This window comes from Galleria mellonella, unplaced genomic scaffold, assembly GCF_026898425.1.
Source record: "Galleria mellonella isolate WM207_F2 unplaced genomic scaffold, CSIRO_AGI_GalMel_v1 utg33, whole genome shotgun sequence".
Lineage (NCBI taxonomy): Eukaryota > Metazoa > Arthropoda > Insecta > Lepidoptera > Pyralidae > Galleria > Galleria mellonella.
The window spans coordinates 363,344-379,851 of record NW_026442079.1 but is presented as its reverse complement, the minus strand read 5'-3'; the positions used below and the strand labels follow the sequence as shown (position 1 = coordinate 379,851).

The following is a 16,508-nucleotide window of genomic DNA, read 5'->3' as shown; positions in this document are numbered from 1 at the left end:
ACGGTTGAACAAAACCGAAGTTGCTTACTTGTAAATCATACTATTGATTTTGCTACGGATTTCACAGTTTGATACACACATTGAGATATTTTTTTTATTAGAGGATTGTGTTTATGGAAAGTTTGCATATACTATTTTAACACGTGCGAAGCCGCGGCGAGTCGCTAATAATACATAATGGGGAACGATCTATTAAGAAGTCAGATTTCGCCCAACCCTCAAATAACTTGATGGTCTCACCGGATCCATCAATAAAATCACTCAAGTTATTGTACATTTGAAACATTTGCCCAACGGTAGGCAGATGTTAAGTTTAATTGGAGCGGTGACTAAGAGAATCCGGAATACGTATACAAGCCTGTTTAAAATTAATCAAAGGCGAAAAGTCAAGTCACTGGTACGTCATTACTTTATATTTTCTAAAACGTAGTATATAATAAGTAATATAGAACAAAATGTAAATTAATTTCGTCTCGTATAAATTAAATAAGAATATTTTTAGAAACCATATACATGACCATAAAGGGCTAATGGCGCGGAAATATTAGGTAATCATATAACTTTTCCTTCTGCTATAGTAAGTTATTAACAGATTTTCATATAAATTGTATTCCCTCTTTTTATTCAAGTAAAGACTTTCACCGCGTTTTGGATAAAACAATATGGTACTTTTCCGAGCAAGGATAGCTTATAAATAATAAAACATATTTTTTAAATCTCTAACATGTGACTTTATTATGATTCTGAGGCTTCACCAGATTTTATTAACCAGTACTAAATAAATCGCATACTCGAAAAAGATAAATAACTCTAGTGTGAATTACTTGATAATATTATAAGTGTGATAGTGAGATTGTCAACTCTTGGCATCTTAGTCATACAACTAATAGTCATGAAATTTGGTATACACTTACTATATGAGATGGAGAAAAACAACATACTATGTGATAAGATTAAAGTTTATCCCGATCAAGCAAAGTGCTAATACTAATACTATTTTAAATAAGTTTTACTTTCCAATTTTCCAAATATCCAGTTGATTCTGAATACTGTTGAAATGAACGTAAGTAGATATATGGATGGACGCAAAGTATGGACTGCAGCGTCCCTCTTAAAACGTAACAAAGCCTAATTGCGGTTGCCAATCCGCCTGCCAAGCATGACAACTACTGGCAAAACCCTCCAAGGGGGAGGCTTATGTTCAGCAGTGGACAGTTAAAGGCTGATACGATGATGATGAAATATATGAATATTGTATAAAAACGCAGTCACAATGAAATATGAATACCTACATCCCATTTATAATGGTAACGACAGCATGTGTTTACCCCATAATAATCGCTAATGGAATGAAGTTTCATTTATGAGTGAAATACGCGACCAAGTGACGCCATCCGCGGAAAATTGGCCCTTGTTTAAAATACAGTAACAATTTAAATTTACGCTATAAACATTAATGTAGAATATGTTTAATGCTGATCTTACGTTATCTAAATTGTATTCAACGGTTGAATGTCATACGATTTAAACAAAGTGTTTTAGTTTTTACGACCGCAACTACTTCAACATTTATAGTGTCATTATAATAAAACACGAATTTTATCATAATGTTTAATTTAGGAACACGACTTATATTTATATAAGTAACTAATATTTTTTAAATTAATTCAAATATAGAAATTCTCATTTCTCATGTATTTTTTGTATGTTACGGTATATATCTGCGTCAAAAACAACAAAAAAAAAGTAACTGATAAAACAGCTGCAGTTCATAATCCTGTAACTAAAAGATAATCTTTTCAGTAAATTGAATAGACTAACCTTGTAAATCAGTAAGCACAACCCTTCCATCGTAGCCCGCAGTAAGAAGATAGTATGCTCCGGGGGAGAATCGGACGCTTCTGACATCACCAGAGTGTGGCGTAAAGCGTTGCAACGCTCTCGAGCCGCGGACGTCGTGAAGCGCGCATGAGCCGTCATCGTGGCCGCACACCAATAACCTCCCACTAGGGTCTACTGCCAGTGAGGCCACCGCTGAACCCTATCGTAAACAACATTAATTATAGATAGAAAATAATTTCTAAATTAACTTAAGATTAAATTTTGCCGCTATCAAATTGGGTCAAAAGAGAGGACGCATCAAATAGGCGTTAATTCGACGTCGCCTTCCCTTGTACTTGGTAATACAATTTTTTTTACAGACCACGGAAACATATAGAATTGTAGGACAAGTAAAATAAAAAAAAAAGTATTATAATTTTAAATGTGTCCCTTGGTCATTCACAGGTATGTTAGTTGAAAACTGTTTTCGGATCAAAATCACTTTTGTATGTGCAACCAATATAAGTGCACAACAACTGAGATAATACAAATTTAACTACAATACATTGCTGTTGGAATGTTTAGTACAAAAATGAAACTGTAATGTTCATATACAGTTACAATTTGACACTTCGTTACAAAAGGAGTAGGTATAAATACACAAATATTTGAACATCATTATCACAACATAGGTGCCGTTTGTTCTGTCGTAAAGAATTGAGTAACAAACTTACTATCCTATATTGTAGTAGAAATAAACAATTTGCAATAAAACCAGACTAAGTATCATTAAATATACAAGTATACTGTCAATTTAGTATAAAGAATAAATTGAGTCAACACACAATCGAAGCTATCCTCACAAATATTGGGGAAATTTATGGCTTTCTCAACCGACGCATGTTTATTTGTAATAAAGCAAATTAAGCTCAGAGCAAATAAATGTTAGTCCTAATACCATAGGAAAAAATATATTTTTCAAATATAATTACCCTGTTGGATAACACACAAAAGTTTGATTACTATCATCGGTTGCACCGAAACGGTACTATGCACTCTGTTGGCGCATTTTCAATGGAAACTGTATCAATATCAATATTTTGGGAAAATCGTGCGCCTGCTGGAAGTATTTATTAGACCACAAAGATATTCATTGCTAATTGTAAAACGGCAGTTACGAGCTGTTAGATATTCTAATCACAATCTCGTTTAATCTCCTAAAATTAATCCGGCGTAATTAGGGACTTTAATAATATGTTTTTAGTTCATTTTAACGACGTAACCTCAAAATGTCTAGTGACGTTTGAAATAATATTTTCCAAACTATCGCTAATGGTTAGTCGACGATATAGATAGACAATAGACCGAGAACAACAGGAGTCAACATTTATAATTTCATCCAGATTAAAATGACAGAATTAACCAATTAAATAAAAAAATATTATTTTATTTAATTTTATTACTTGGGATATAAAAAAAAATCCGCTTTAGTCGTACCATGTTTTGTTTCAGTATAATCCACCAATGAAACTATGCAGACTACGTTAATGTTATGCCCTCGGCGTAAAATGCCTATTAAACTGTTATATACAAAATTAATCGTACTACGATTCCTGTAAACTGGCTTTTTTTATTCCATTTAATATAAATTATAATATAGTCTTATACCTGTTATAAAAAGACAATAAAGACTCACTTTATTCGGTTGTCCGGCTGGTGGAGATATGATATTAACGCAGCCGCCGGTACGGAGGTCCCAGAAGCGAACAGTTTTATCCTGACTTCCTGAGACGAACATCGCTCCACCCCAGTTATACAGTGACAACACGTGACCAGAATGTCCGCTCAGTGCCTGTACATGAAAAAAAAAACATTAATAATAAATTTTCTTGCCACGACTGAATAATTCAGGAAGAGGTAGTAAGAGAAATTTTCAAATGTTACAAATGTGGTGAACTTAACAGTCCTGCCCATATTTCCATACAGACCGCCCGTTAAAGTGATCTATTTGGTATGAAGATTAAATGGAGTAGGTACACAATGTAATAATAATTTAGTGTTAACGGTTTATTAAGTGCATCAATAGCGCTATAGTGATGGAGAAAAAATACATTTACTTTCATAATCTTCTATATTATCCACCCTTATACAAAATTATCGCACGGCTCCCTCGTTTCTTAAGGCGCGCCGCACATTCCCTTTGCTTTCATTTTATCACGCGCAAGATAAAGTAAATATAAGCTGATCATTTGCGACTTATGACGGTGATAGAGTACCGGCTCTTACAGTATCACCAGCGTTATGCATGTTAACGAGAAATAAGTTGTAATATTATTACACTTGTACAAGTATTACATAAGACCTCGATATAATCAAGCGGATACATACTTATAGAATAAGGCTAGTAGGTAAGCAGTAGTACGTAACTGTGAAAGAAAGAAAAATCGTGTCTGTTGCAGGTTGCAGTTGCAATTGATGATCATTTGTTTTGTTGTTTTGATCTCTGTTTATTTTAACCCTTAGTTCAATAGGTTATAAATATTTTATAAGTTTCTAAAGTGCAACATAGGTTAACATTTTGGGTTTCCCTCCACGATTTAATTATAACCCAGATATTTTTTAAACAACAGCAACAGCAACCTATTATTGAAATTCTAATTTAAGTTAATTTTATGAAAAAAATCCTCATCAAAAATCTAATATGGAATTAATAACAAAAAAAAAAAATATTTAGGTATATCTATCTATCAATTACCTAGGAGCACAAGCTTTGCTTAGTTTGAGAGTAGATTAAGATAGTATTGTCTTGGACCGTTTTTATTACCGACGTGGACTGCACTACATCGTGGTCACGATGTGCAATACATGTCGAAACATCGGCAATAAAAATCAGGTACGAGTGTGTAGGTACTATTTACCTGCAATTGCGGCGCTTTAAGTCCCGATAGTGTATTTAAAATTTGTGTCAACAACAAGAAAGTTTAAAATTAACTAGGACCGCTTTATTACATTTATTCATTGAAAATTTATGTTTTAATTTTTTTTATAAATATGATGAAATATAATGCGTTGTTAAAAATTTTATTATCATCTAAAGATTTAGTCACATTTCTTTAACCTTTATAATTTATACTAATATTATAAAGAGAAAAGATTTGTTTTTTTTTTTTGTAATACATAAACTCAAATACGACACTACTGATTCTACAAATTTTCTACTTATAGAAATATGTACTATAAGAGAGACACATATATATTATTTTCGAAAATCTATCTGCCGGGACGGATAGCTAGTTATATATAAAATAGCCAAGCATAAACGCGTGTTGTATATTTTGCGCTAACATTTGTTCGCTGTTACTTTTCCTCCCTGACATATATTAGTTTTATACAATACCCAAAATAATGTTTGGTAAACATCGGATCGCGTCATTGGATCGCGAACGAGGTCGTCGTTATTTTATAAAGCCACTCTAGCTGTAACCCGTGGCTCTGACCGTGTAAATTAGAAAAAAGTATCTTATGTATTAAAGTAGCTTAATATGATCCGTCTGTGTATTAAATTACATTTAGTTTAGCTCCCCTGCGACACATTTAAGGTCATCGCCTTATGTAATGAGGTATACCTACCACTGTGTTTACTGGTTCCTCGCGATTCACTTGAAACCACAATCAGGATTCACACGTGTGTCCAGGAATAATTTTTCTCCCTCTTTAATTCATGATTGAGTGGATTAAAAATAGCAACAGTATTTTCTTTATTGATTTCAATCTAAATATTTGTGGATTCAAATATAATTATACTTTTTCTATTCCACTTCGATCCGTACATTTCAAAATTTACTCAAAGGTGAAGCTAATGAACTAAGTGAGAAACAAGTGAACTGAAGCGTCCGTTCTTTGAGCAATAAGGATGCATGACGATCACGATGCTACTCAATCGTGTCTAAATTGCACAATTAACTTTCAGTAATTGGAGGATGAATGACAATTCTAATAATATTAATTCGTCGTTGAAGTAGACAACACAATAAATTACCGCCGTTCGCCATGGATGTTGAATGGAAACTAATCCAGAATGAGACCGTTATTTATAAGCTATGATAATCCTAATGGTGAACACTGCTGAACTCACAAATTTCGAGTCGTTTAACTATAAAATTACATTAATGTTTCATGCCGTTGTTCCGTGCATTTAGGTTGGGAGATAACAATCTTTTTACCTGAATGACGGTCGTTTACTGAATATTAAATGTTATATATCAAGCGAATCTTTACCAATAAAGATGTGCCAATGTTTAAAACTATAAATGATTCGATAAATCCTATTAATATTTTAAATGTAAAAGTTTGTAAATATGTTTGGATGTTTGTTACTCAATCATGTTGAAAAGTTTGAGCGGATTTAAATGAAATCTACTACACGGGTAGAATGTTTAGATCCTAAATTAACACATAAGATACTTTATATATTGTTGTATGCGGGCAAAACTGTAGGTAGCGACTAATATTATACATTGAAAAGCGAACAAAAATATAACACAGTTTTAAAGCGACTTCGAAGGATTAAAAATTTCCCTGGATTTTTTTTGTGTATGTGCACTTGACAACTACGTGAATTTATTGAAATAATTTTCATTATTCTTTTGTGATATAAGGTGCAATAGAAGTTTCCATAGATACCTAGTTACTTGAACCTTTATTAGAATTTAAAAAAATTGTCGTTTTCAAGTCATGAGAGAACGTTGCGTTTCACTAATCGAAAATATAAAAGGATTTACTCGTAATGAGTTCAATCCTATAAACGTAAACGTACAACTATATATACATTAATGCACACACATATAAAATCAATCAAAATCATATGGAGAATCGGATAATAAGATTGATAGGTACGATTTAAGAAAAACCATCAAACTCCCCATTAACGTGTATCCGTAATTTCATTTTATCTCTGTCCAAATCGAAATGATACGTTTGATTCGTGATTGGCAATAGAGTTCTTACGACTGGTGTGACCGTTGTGGGTTGGCACTAAAACGGTCCACATAAAGTACCTACACAAAGTGCTATTATGTGTAACTGATTCAAGAAATATACGATTGTGACAAATACCAAATAATAATATAGTATACCATACAATATCAACTGTTAAATGTCCACTTGCTAAACATGAACCTCCCTCTATTGAGGAATTTTGTTAATTGTTTGACGTTTTAAAGACGTTTGAAGGACGGGTTGACAACCGCAGTTAGGCTTTGGTGATGATTTAGAGGTATGCTGTTAGCCATCCTTCGATCATTAAGTTTTCTTAGTCGCCTCGTATGTGTGCGTGTATATGTATATATATATATATATATATATATATATATATATATATATATATATATATATATATATATATATATATATATCTTTATTGCATTTATAAATTACATACAATACATAGATAAGACAGTTATAAATCATTTAAGCAAGGGTGGACTTATCATTGAAAGATATCTCTTTCAGCTAACATTAGAGGACAGCTAAACTGCATAAGTGCTAATAATACATAAGGTACAAATAATATATGAATAACAAATATATAAGATTATACAGCGTACGTAAATATATAAACCTTACTCACTTATACAATAAATGTAAGAATAAATAAATATGCTACCTAATATATATATATATATATATATATATATATATATATATATATATATATATATATATATATATATATATATATATATATATATATATATATATTAAATATGAAAAAAAAGACGAATCGAGGGAGAGAAAATGTAATTTCAACATTTTCTTATACACAATAGTCGAAAGTGCTTAAATTTAAAAATACGAGTAAGTAAAGTGCACTCAAAGATTTCTATAAAGTCCCTCGCTTCAATAAGTATCGAGATGCTGTAAAGATGAAATAAAACACGTACAATAGAGGTCCTTACATCGTCTCCTTTATTCTTTTTCATTTTAATGTAATAAAACATATTTTTGTATTACTGTGCCTAATAATAATAATATTTGATTTATATCTATAATAGTTATAAAATATAACATTGCCTTCCCGTGTAGTAATTTTTTAAAAATACTCAAGCATTATTTATAGTGTTCAGTTAATCACTTGGTCCCACACATATATGTTATATGATATAATATCATATATGAAAAGATTTCGATAATTGTTCATAGTAATTGGCAGGATTTATTTCAATGGTGGAGAGAATTTCAATAAACTTTTATTTACAGTTTTACTTGGCATAATATTTGTTAATAATTAATATCGCTCTTAAATTCTGAATCTAATTACCAAACAAACACTATTAATTTAATAGATATTATCATTAGATAAAAAAAAACATTAATATATTTTATATATTGACCGAACTAGGACTGAACCCGGAACTACTCGTATATACAACGTGAAATAACGGACACTGCATATTGATTGTACTGCCTCCTACTTTTATCCACTTATGTAATACATTCACGGTACTTACTGTTATTTTAAATCCCAACAAAAATCTATATGTACTATACTTATACATATTTATGATATCTAGTTTCCTGGCAAAGTAATAAATAATATAAAAATAAATCGATTGTAAACGATACTCAGATAAATACGACAATTAAAATGCACAAGCATTAAATTACACTTAATTACTCGCATTTAAATAAATATAATGAATCAGAAATTCAGAATTCATTCTACATTAAATAAAACTTGATACGATAATTACGAGGGCAAATTTCCAAAAAAGGCTATAAATAGTCAGGATATTGGAGTTAATTTCATATTGAAGTATAAATATAACAATAAATAAAATAAAATAATAAAATCAAGAGACAACATCTGACACCAGAGAGGTACTGCCACGTTATTTAGAAGGCTCCAAGCAGTACAATATACACTTCCAGATGTGGTTGACTATTTTATTTTAATAAGATAGAGAACAAACGAGCATGCGGCTCACCTGATGGTAAGTGATTACCACCGCCCATAGGCACCCACCCACAACACTGAGAAATTGCCGGCCTTTTAAGATGGAAGGCCTTTTTCTTTTCTTGAAGATTTCAATGTCTTAATGTTTCAATGCAGATGGTTACTATTCTCATATATAATAAGTCATCGAGTAGCAATTCTATGTAATATATATAGATATTAGTATCTATAGGAGATATTTCTTTGGCAACTAGTTGCGTAACAAGATTTTTCTTTCATAATTGGAATGAATGTTGAAAATTATGGTAGGGAAATTACACATACGCATATAACTATTGTCTTCAGAAAATACAATGCCTCTGTATCGCTGGCGTCACAGTGTATTCTGGGATGTCCACGACGCTGTTTATATATCTAGTATAATATAATATTATCTGTGATATAAGTAAGGGGTACAACTTTCCATGAGGTCGGCTTTTAACTTATTTACCTTTTAAGTTATATAAAAGAATATCCGGTAATTTCCAAGTTACTAGGAAGGGATACGTAAATGATCTGTATATAACTTTAACAAATACAAAGCAAATATGCTGACCCGATAAACTATTTATAGGTTTTCTATTGTGATGTCCACTTTGAAATCCTCTCTAATAAGTAATAATTACGGATTGTGCCCCATAAAAAAGCCGACTCTTCAATTATGACAAAATCAATTATTTTAATTTAAAAACTAAGCTACTGAATCGATTTTGATAAAATTTCTATGCGACCATTCTTTAAGTATTTATCAATTATTATATATTTGTAAACATTTTATTCATAACTATTCAACCGAATTGAGAACCTCTTTCTTTTTTAAATCGGTTGAAAATAATAAGACACTGGGCAAAAAAAAAATATAAAAGTTTTCCAGAAAAGAAACCCAAACCTAAAAATAGAAACGGGTAATTTTCAAATTTTCTCTTCACTTGTAAAAGAGAAACCTTCTTTCAAGCAAAATTTCAACGTTCTAGGTCAATGAGCTTCAGCCCTAAAGGTATTACCCTAAGGGTAATGATCAGTCACTGCGAAATTTACTGTGGTAACACGAGTTTGAACGATCACATTTGTTTATATCAACATCTTTGGATATTTTTTTAAGGATAATAATGTCACATGCCATTATTTTAAGCAAGTTCTAAGAAAGAAGGATTCAAGGGTCATCTGGAATTTTTTGGAGCTATGCGCGATTCTATGCGCATTCTGTACCGATTACACATTTTTTTTTGTAATCGGTAAAGTTTATAACCGTATTGGTCCCATATTCATTAAAGAATCATATCTAGCGACCGTCTATTTATTTATAATCCTAATGATGCACTTTTAAGATCAATAAAATATCCACAATATTCTGTGTTAGTAATCTAATAATATCACCTTAGCTTTCTATTATGTATTATTTTATGATACTAAAATATTATAACAATATGAGCTTATATTGTATATGCCTATACAGTGTAAAAAAAACCGCCTATTTTCCCGCCAAAAACATACAGAGAGAACCGACTGTCGTATACCTTACACATATCTCGTTTGTGTGTGCTTTCTTAAGATGTCTCATGCATATATGCCGACTCCAGAAAATTAACTTCTTTCTTAGATAGCATCTATCTAATCAGTATAAATTAGACTAAATCTAGACCTCCCCTAGTACCTCCATCCTTCCACTTAAGCAATGTATATCTGATCCATCTGCAACCTTTTATCTGACAACCTACATGCCCGAATCCACGTATAAAAAGACTTTCTGTCAAATACACCAATGACATTAAGATATGTTTTGTATTGACCTAGTATTTGTATGTAATATATAGGTAGCGCTGCCAAGATTACTTTCAAGAAGCTACACATCTGCATCTACGCACTATAGCCAAAACAAATTCTTACTAATAATATAAAAGTTTGTTTATTATTATTTTTTTTTCTTCTAAAAGAATGTTATTCAAATTTTAAATGATTCTCAGCTCCGATACACGGACTAGACCTTAATTTTTGTGACAATATCAAAGAGGTCAATAACTGTAAAGTACTTCGACTATACCCGATTGGTAATTCGATGGGTGACAAGTCATCTTGTAGGCCCAGAATATATAAATTGAAAGTTATATAAGTGAGTATTTAAATACATCAACATCTTTGAATCTCTATGTAAATTGATATACGTAATAAATGTCTACGACTTGAAATATTCCAACACAAATTCGTATTAAGACATCTTAATGGAACATTATAGATGTTCATATGTTGGATTTTATTACATGGCGTGACAATTTCCCAAGAAAATTTTAGAAAGAAGATAGAAAGTTTGTGTTTTTTAATGACGAAAAAATCCCGCATCAAACAGAAGAGCCGTGAAAAATATCGTCATGGAAACACATTTTCCGATACTAATTTGCTCCGACTGATTGATTATAATATAAATTTAACATCACAAGGATATTATAAGGTATCAACGCAGCATATGAGTAGGGGAATAAATACAATATTCCTCGGTTTCATTTTTTTGAAAGCACCTAATTACGAATGAAATAGAACTGTCAGACCTGTTTCACAGAAATGCTCAAAACAACGCAAACACAACATTATATCACTTCTAAGAAAACATTAGTACAGCCTTTTGAATATATACCATAACGACGACGCTAAATTGGGTGAAATATTCATTTTCGATATTGTATTTAACACCTTGTACGACAAACTAGTCTACAATTAATCGCACGAAAACAAAAAGCAATTAATTCAGAGTTGCTTAACGAGGAACGAGATCATTTCGTAAATTGAATAACATTTATTCACTTGTACAGTATGTCAGTATGTCGTAGGTATTAGTCAAACGCTCGCAACAAGTCAAACGGTCGGTTTTGCAAAACAACCTAATTATTACGCTTAATTAAACTTTGTGTTTCTAATTAAAATTCTTGTATCCTAGATAATAACAGCCATAATAAGCGTGTTTCATTCAATTTGTGAATGCGTTGATTTATGCAAACATATACAATTTGATCGTTACGGTAACGGCATAAGCGTTAATTAAAATTGTCTCGAATGTCTTTTGTTTCGAAGAGAAAATGTTAGTGCCGAACAATTTAATTTCGCTTTCGATATAGCCCTGTTTGGAGCAAACTTACAAATTAAGGACGACATTTCAGCCCAAGAGACTGTTCTATTTAAATAGTCGCTTTAACAAACCGTTTAACAAATTTGATTGTTGTTACTATATATTCTATTTAAAGTATGCTGATAAATATTTAAAACCAAAAATTACACCATTTATAAACGATTATTAGTATCGATAAACGAGATGACGCAAAGTTGTTTGAGTACGGTCCTCCCTCAGTTGAGTACAATCGTTAACCAGGAGAGTGCATGAATACGGCAATCAATTATAGTCAATGAGCTGTACAGAGCTAGCTGAAAAACACCGGTTGTGTTTAATCGCTAACCATAATCGAATAATGGCACTGAACCAACGTTAGTTTACAGTTCGTAATCCAACAAATGAAATAGAGGTATGAGAAAATTATATTCATATTCTAATATCATATATATCATAAATATAAATCCTTACTATAAATGTGAAATAGAATTTGTTTGTTACCTTAACGGTTTAACGGTTACTGTAGTATCGAACGCCTATAATATCAGTAGTATTTACGCGCGTTGTCGACTCTCAAGAAATGTCTTTACAAGGGTTAGAAGAATACCATTTCTCTTAGGAAAATCTCGACAGAAAACATATAATCAAAGTATACAATTACCTATTGACTGAAAGGGGGGCACTATAATTATTATTATTATTTTACACTTTATCGCACCATTTATAAAATAATAAACACAGTTAATTGTAATGAGAAGTGATACAAAAGGCGCCCTTATCGCTGCGCAATCTCTTTCAGACAACCTTTGGGTAGAGGGCATTGAGAATAAAGACAAAGGGTAGATGGCGCACTATATATATATACACACACACACACACTAATATATACAAATATATATACATACAAATAAATATATACACATAACATAACACAAAAAACATAAATACATATACATATACTTAATAGCACATCTACAAAAAGAGAGAATAAAAATGGAACATGAAGACAGAATACAAGAAAATAGTACATACATAAAGGGAGAGATAATAGGACTTAACAGAGGGTTTGAAGCTAGCGAGAGATGTTACATGCTTTTTTTAATTAAATTTACAATGAATTTTTAATGCATTCTGAATATTATTATTCAAATGAATTACAGCAATTATTTTTGTGCCTCATACGTCAAATAGGCACACACAACAAGGACTTTGAAATATTAAGATATGCAAATTAATATTTTGAGTCATAAAGATAATCAATACTAGTGACCTGCCACGGCTTCGCACGGGTATATAGAAAATAACATAAAGACTATGCCACTCGCTGGTAATGTAGCTTACTAAAATGTATGAATTTTTAAAATTTAAAATAGTATTTAAAATTATCCAATACAAACAAACAATCAAATATTATCTCTACATCATATTAGAATAGACATGATCTTGTATATTTTTATCACTTTATCTTGTTTACATATTGCCCGTATGCAACTGATTTAAATTATTTGCAACATTTTTATGCATTAAATTTTGCATAATATTGCAACATAAAGGAAGACATAGACATCAACTGTGATAATTTGGTAATTATGTAAACTTCAAACTGAGTCTACTCTATCATTTACATGATCATCAAGCAATTAAAGTAGGATTTTTTATAATAAAATTGTATGTAGACGATATCTGTACACGTGAGATACTTAAGAAAAAAATATAAGAAGGGTCTTAATAAGAGCAATAGAAGTCAAACAATAATTTTTATAGTTTTGTCTGTCTATCTGTCTGTGTTTGTTCTGGAAACGTGCAAAAACTACTGCAAAAAACTTTCTAATGTTATATTTATGAAAATTAAACAAGTTTGTGTCTCAGTTACCCCGAAACGAAAGATGGAACAATTTTATAATAATGCGAAGAGAAGGGATTGTTAGTAAAGGAGTCTAGAATTCCTAGGAATATACCCTATTAGGTCGACCTCCACACAATTCCTTCTAGTAACCGTCGTGATTAGTTCTTGTGGAATTTGTCACGATGGTCTAACTAACCTGTTTTCATCCTCGCCTATCATCTCTCAGTAGTGCCTCGCCTGCATATATGGCAGGCGGGATTAACATTCCCTATTCATTTGCTAAAAAAATTCATTGTGGTAAAGCTTCAATACGCTGTACACTGAAGCTTTTTTTAGTGTATTAATAAATCTAATATAGCGAACGAAGTAATATGTATACACAAAATACATTTATGAAAATACAAATTACTAGTTAGAGCGATATTGGCTATTGATTGATTAGCTGAGTTTAATAACATTTAGCGGTTTAAGACAAACTGATTAATTAAACGATGGATCCGTTGCCTTAGGTTATGGTTATACTTGTACAAATATTATTTCAATCTATCACTAGCTTTTTGCCCGCTATTTTATATGCGTGGTATTCAGAAGTAGAAAAACCAATAAAATAGACTAGCTCTGGATGGGTTCCCAAGATAAAACCTATACCTGATTTTTAGTTCCACCTTCAGGAATACAACTGAAATATCCACTTCCAACTTGATGCATTAGTTTATGCGTGATGTCGAAACAAACATACTAATAGACAGATTTAAAAAAAAAAACATTTGTTTTAGCGTCTATTGCTCTTATCAGAACACCTTTTTTTTCTTAATCTTATCTGCCATGTACATACATCGTCTAATTACAATTTTATTACATCAATAAGATAGCGCCAAACTACGACATTTAAAATTATGTATACATTTTTTTAGAACAATTCTAACAATACATTAACCCCTCCTTGTTGACCACATATTTCTTCTATCATAAAAAGCTTAGTATATAGGGTTCAATTTCGAATGAATATTAAAAATAAAAGGACTTTTAACGAGAGAAGAACAAGCCTTAATCATTATATTTTTACTATATTACATCAAAATGGAGAAGGTTCTTAATTCGATTACTTTTTGTGTAAGTTATTATTATCATTCGCCTTTGAATTATATTTTCAATTGACATGGTTTATTCCTAACTAAAATATTTATTTTTAATCAAAGTTTTATGTTATGTTACACAGATCCCTTGTGAATATTTTAGCATAAATTAATAAACTTTTATGGTTGTAAACATAAAATTGTGACAGATATACGCAACAACTTAAGATTTTAGTATTTGTCTAGCACTTGTTTTATTTTTACAACCTCATAAGACTCCATTACGAGAATTGCCTTGATTGAATTGTCGTCGAATGATCCATCCATAAATAGAAAAAGCTAAACCAAGAATATATTGAAAAATACAATACATATAATTATTATACGAAATACAATAAGTCTATATAGATATGATAATGAGCCTTTCGCTATTCCCAAAATGATAAGAAAAAATATGAAAAATTTAATAAAATAAATGACATTAAAATTATATAATTAAATACGTTAGTTAAAAGTTAATAGTAAGTACGCTAATCTTTAAATAAATACATTACATATTTAAAATTTCCGTGATACCTAAATACTACATATATGAGACCTACTTCTGGAATATATGTACAAATATGCATATAGATAACGTTTTAATCTTATATGCGAATTAATAATAAATAATGCATGTTGACTTTCTGGCTTATTTTTACATGTATAAATTGCTTGCCCCAAATTTCCTTATATGGGGTAAAGCCTTCAATTTTGCATATGTAAAAATAAACAAGACATGAGCATGACAAGCACATTAACAAGGTTCAATAGCTGAGACATATTTTAATTTAGTTGCTAATGTTTCTTCAAGCCCTTCATGACTGAATTGTTTCAACTTTACGTTATAGTTTTTTTTTTTTTATCTCAGGCATTTTTTTTTCATTTAAATTTTTCAATTACGTGGTTTTTATACATGTTCGCATATCACCATACCTAAAATAAATAACAATTTAATCACATGAAAACATAGTCAATATGAAAACATACCATATCCTTTTCCAAATAAATAGAGAATTAAGAGATATCTATCTAATTGATATATAACTTTCTTAGAAAATTGCATTTAATTTGAATTGTCGCTTTTAATATTAATATATAAAACGCACTAAAAATAATATATATATATATATATATATATATATTATTTTTATAGCTATTGAAAATAACGTGTGAAATTAAATTTAAATTAAAAATACGTTTAAATCTATTGAGACCATTTAGAAGTTACAGTCGAAAAAGAAACTCACATACACAGACGAACCCTAAAAATATTACACTCGATTTTCGGGCAGTCGTGTAAATAAATATATTATGTAAGGAAAAATTTCAAACAAATATATATGAATATAAATATATATCCAAAAGAATGCCGTCAATGTAATGATATAATATACAGCATAACCTTCTCTTGTCTCACCTGGAAGGTCTTCCCTGTGGCGCAGTCTGTGACATATATTTTACAGTCGCCGGCGCCGCCGCTTACCAGCAAACTCGTTTTATTCGATGTGTCCTCGATGAAACAGACATCACGGACTGTTCCGTCGTGCATAGACAGCTCCACCTGGCATTTAGAAAAAATAAAATAAATACCACTTGACATGTTGCAGTGCCGTCTAGTCCTAAACTAAGAAG

The 16,508-nt window shown here is 30.9% G+C and overlaps 1 protein-coding gene across 3 annotated transcripts in view; it reads right to left on the bottom strand.

Moving 5' to 3' along the window:
• Positions 1-16,508, bottom strand: part of LOC113521683 (WD repeat-containing protein 47) — an 82,464-nt gene that overhangs the window by 4,991 nt on the left and 60,965 nt on the right. For all 3 annotated transcript variants that reach the window (XM_026907305.3, XM_026907322.3, XM_031911611.2), the window contains 3 exons: positions 16,294-16,437; positions 3,518-3,673; positions 1,822-2,041 (listed from right to left, as the gene is read on the bottom strand). In XM_026907305.3, coding sequence (XP_026763106.2) covers positions 1,822-2,041; positions 3,518-3,673; positions 16,294-16,437 — 520 coding nt within the window. The remainder of the gene's footprint in view (positions 1-1,821; positions 2,042-3,517; positions 3,674-16,293; positions 16,438-16,508) is intronic.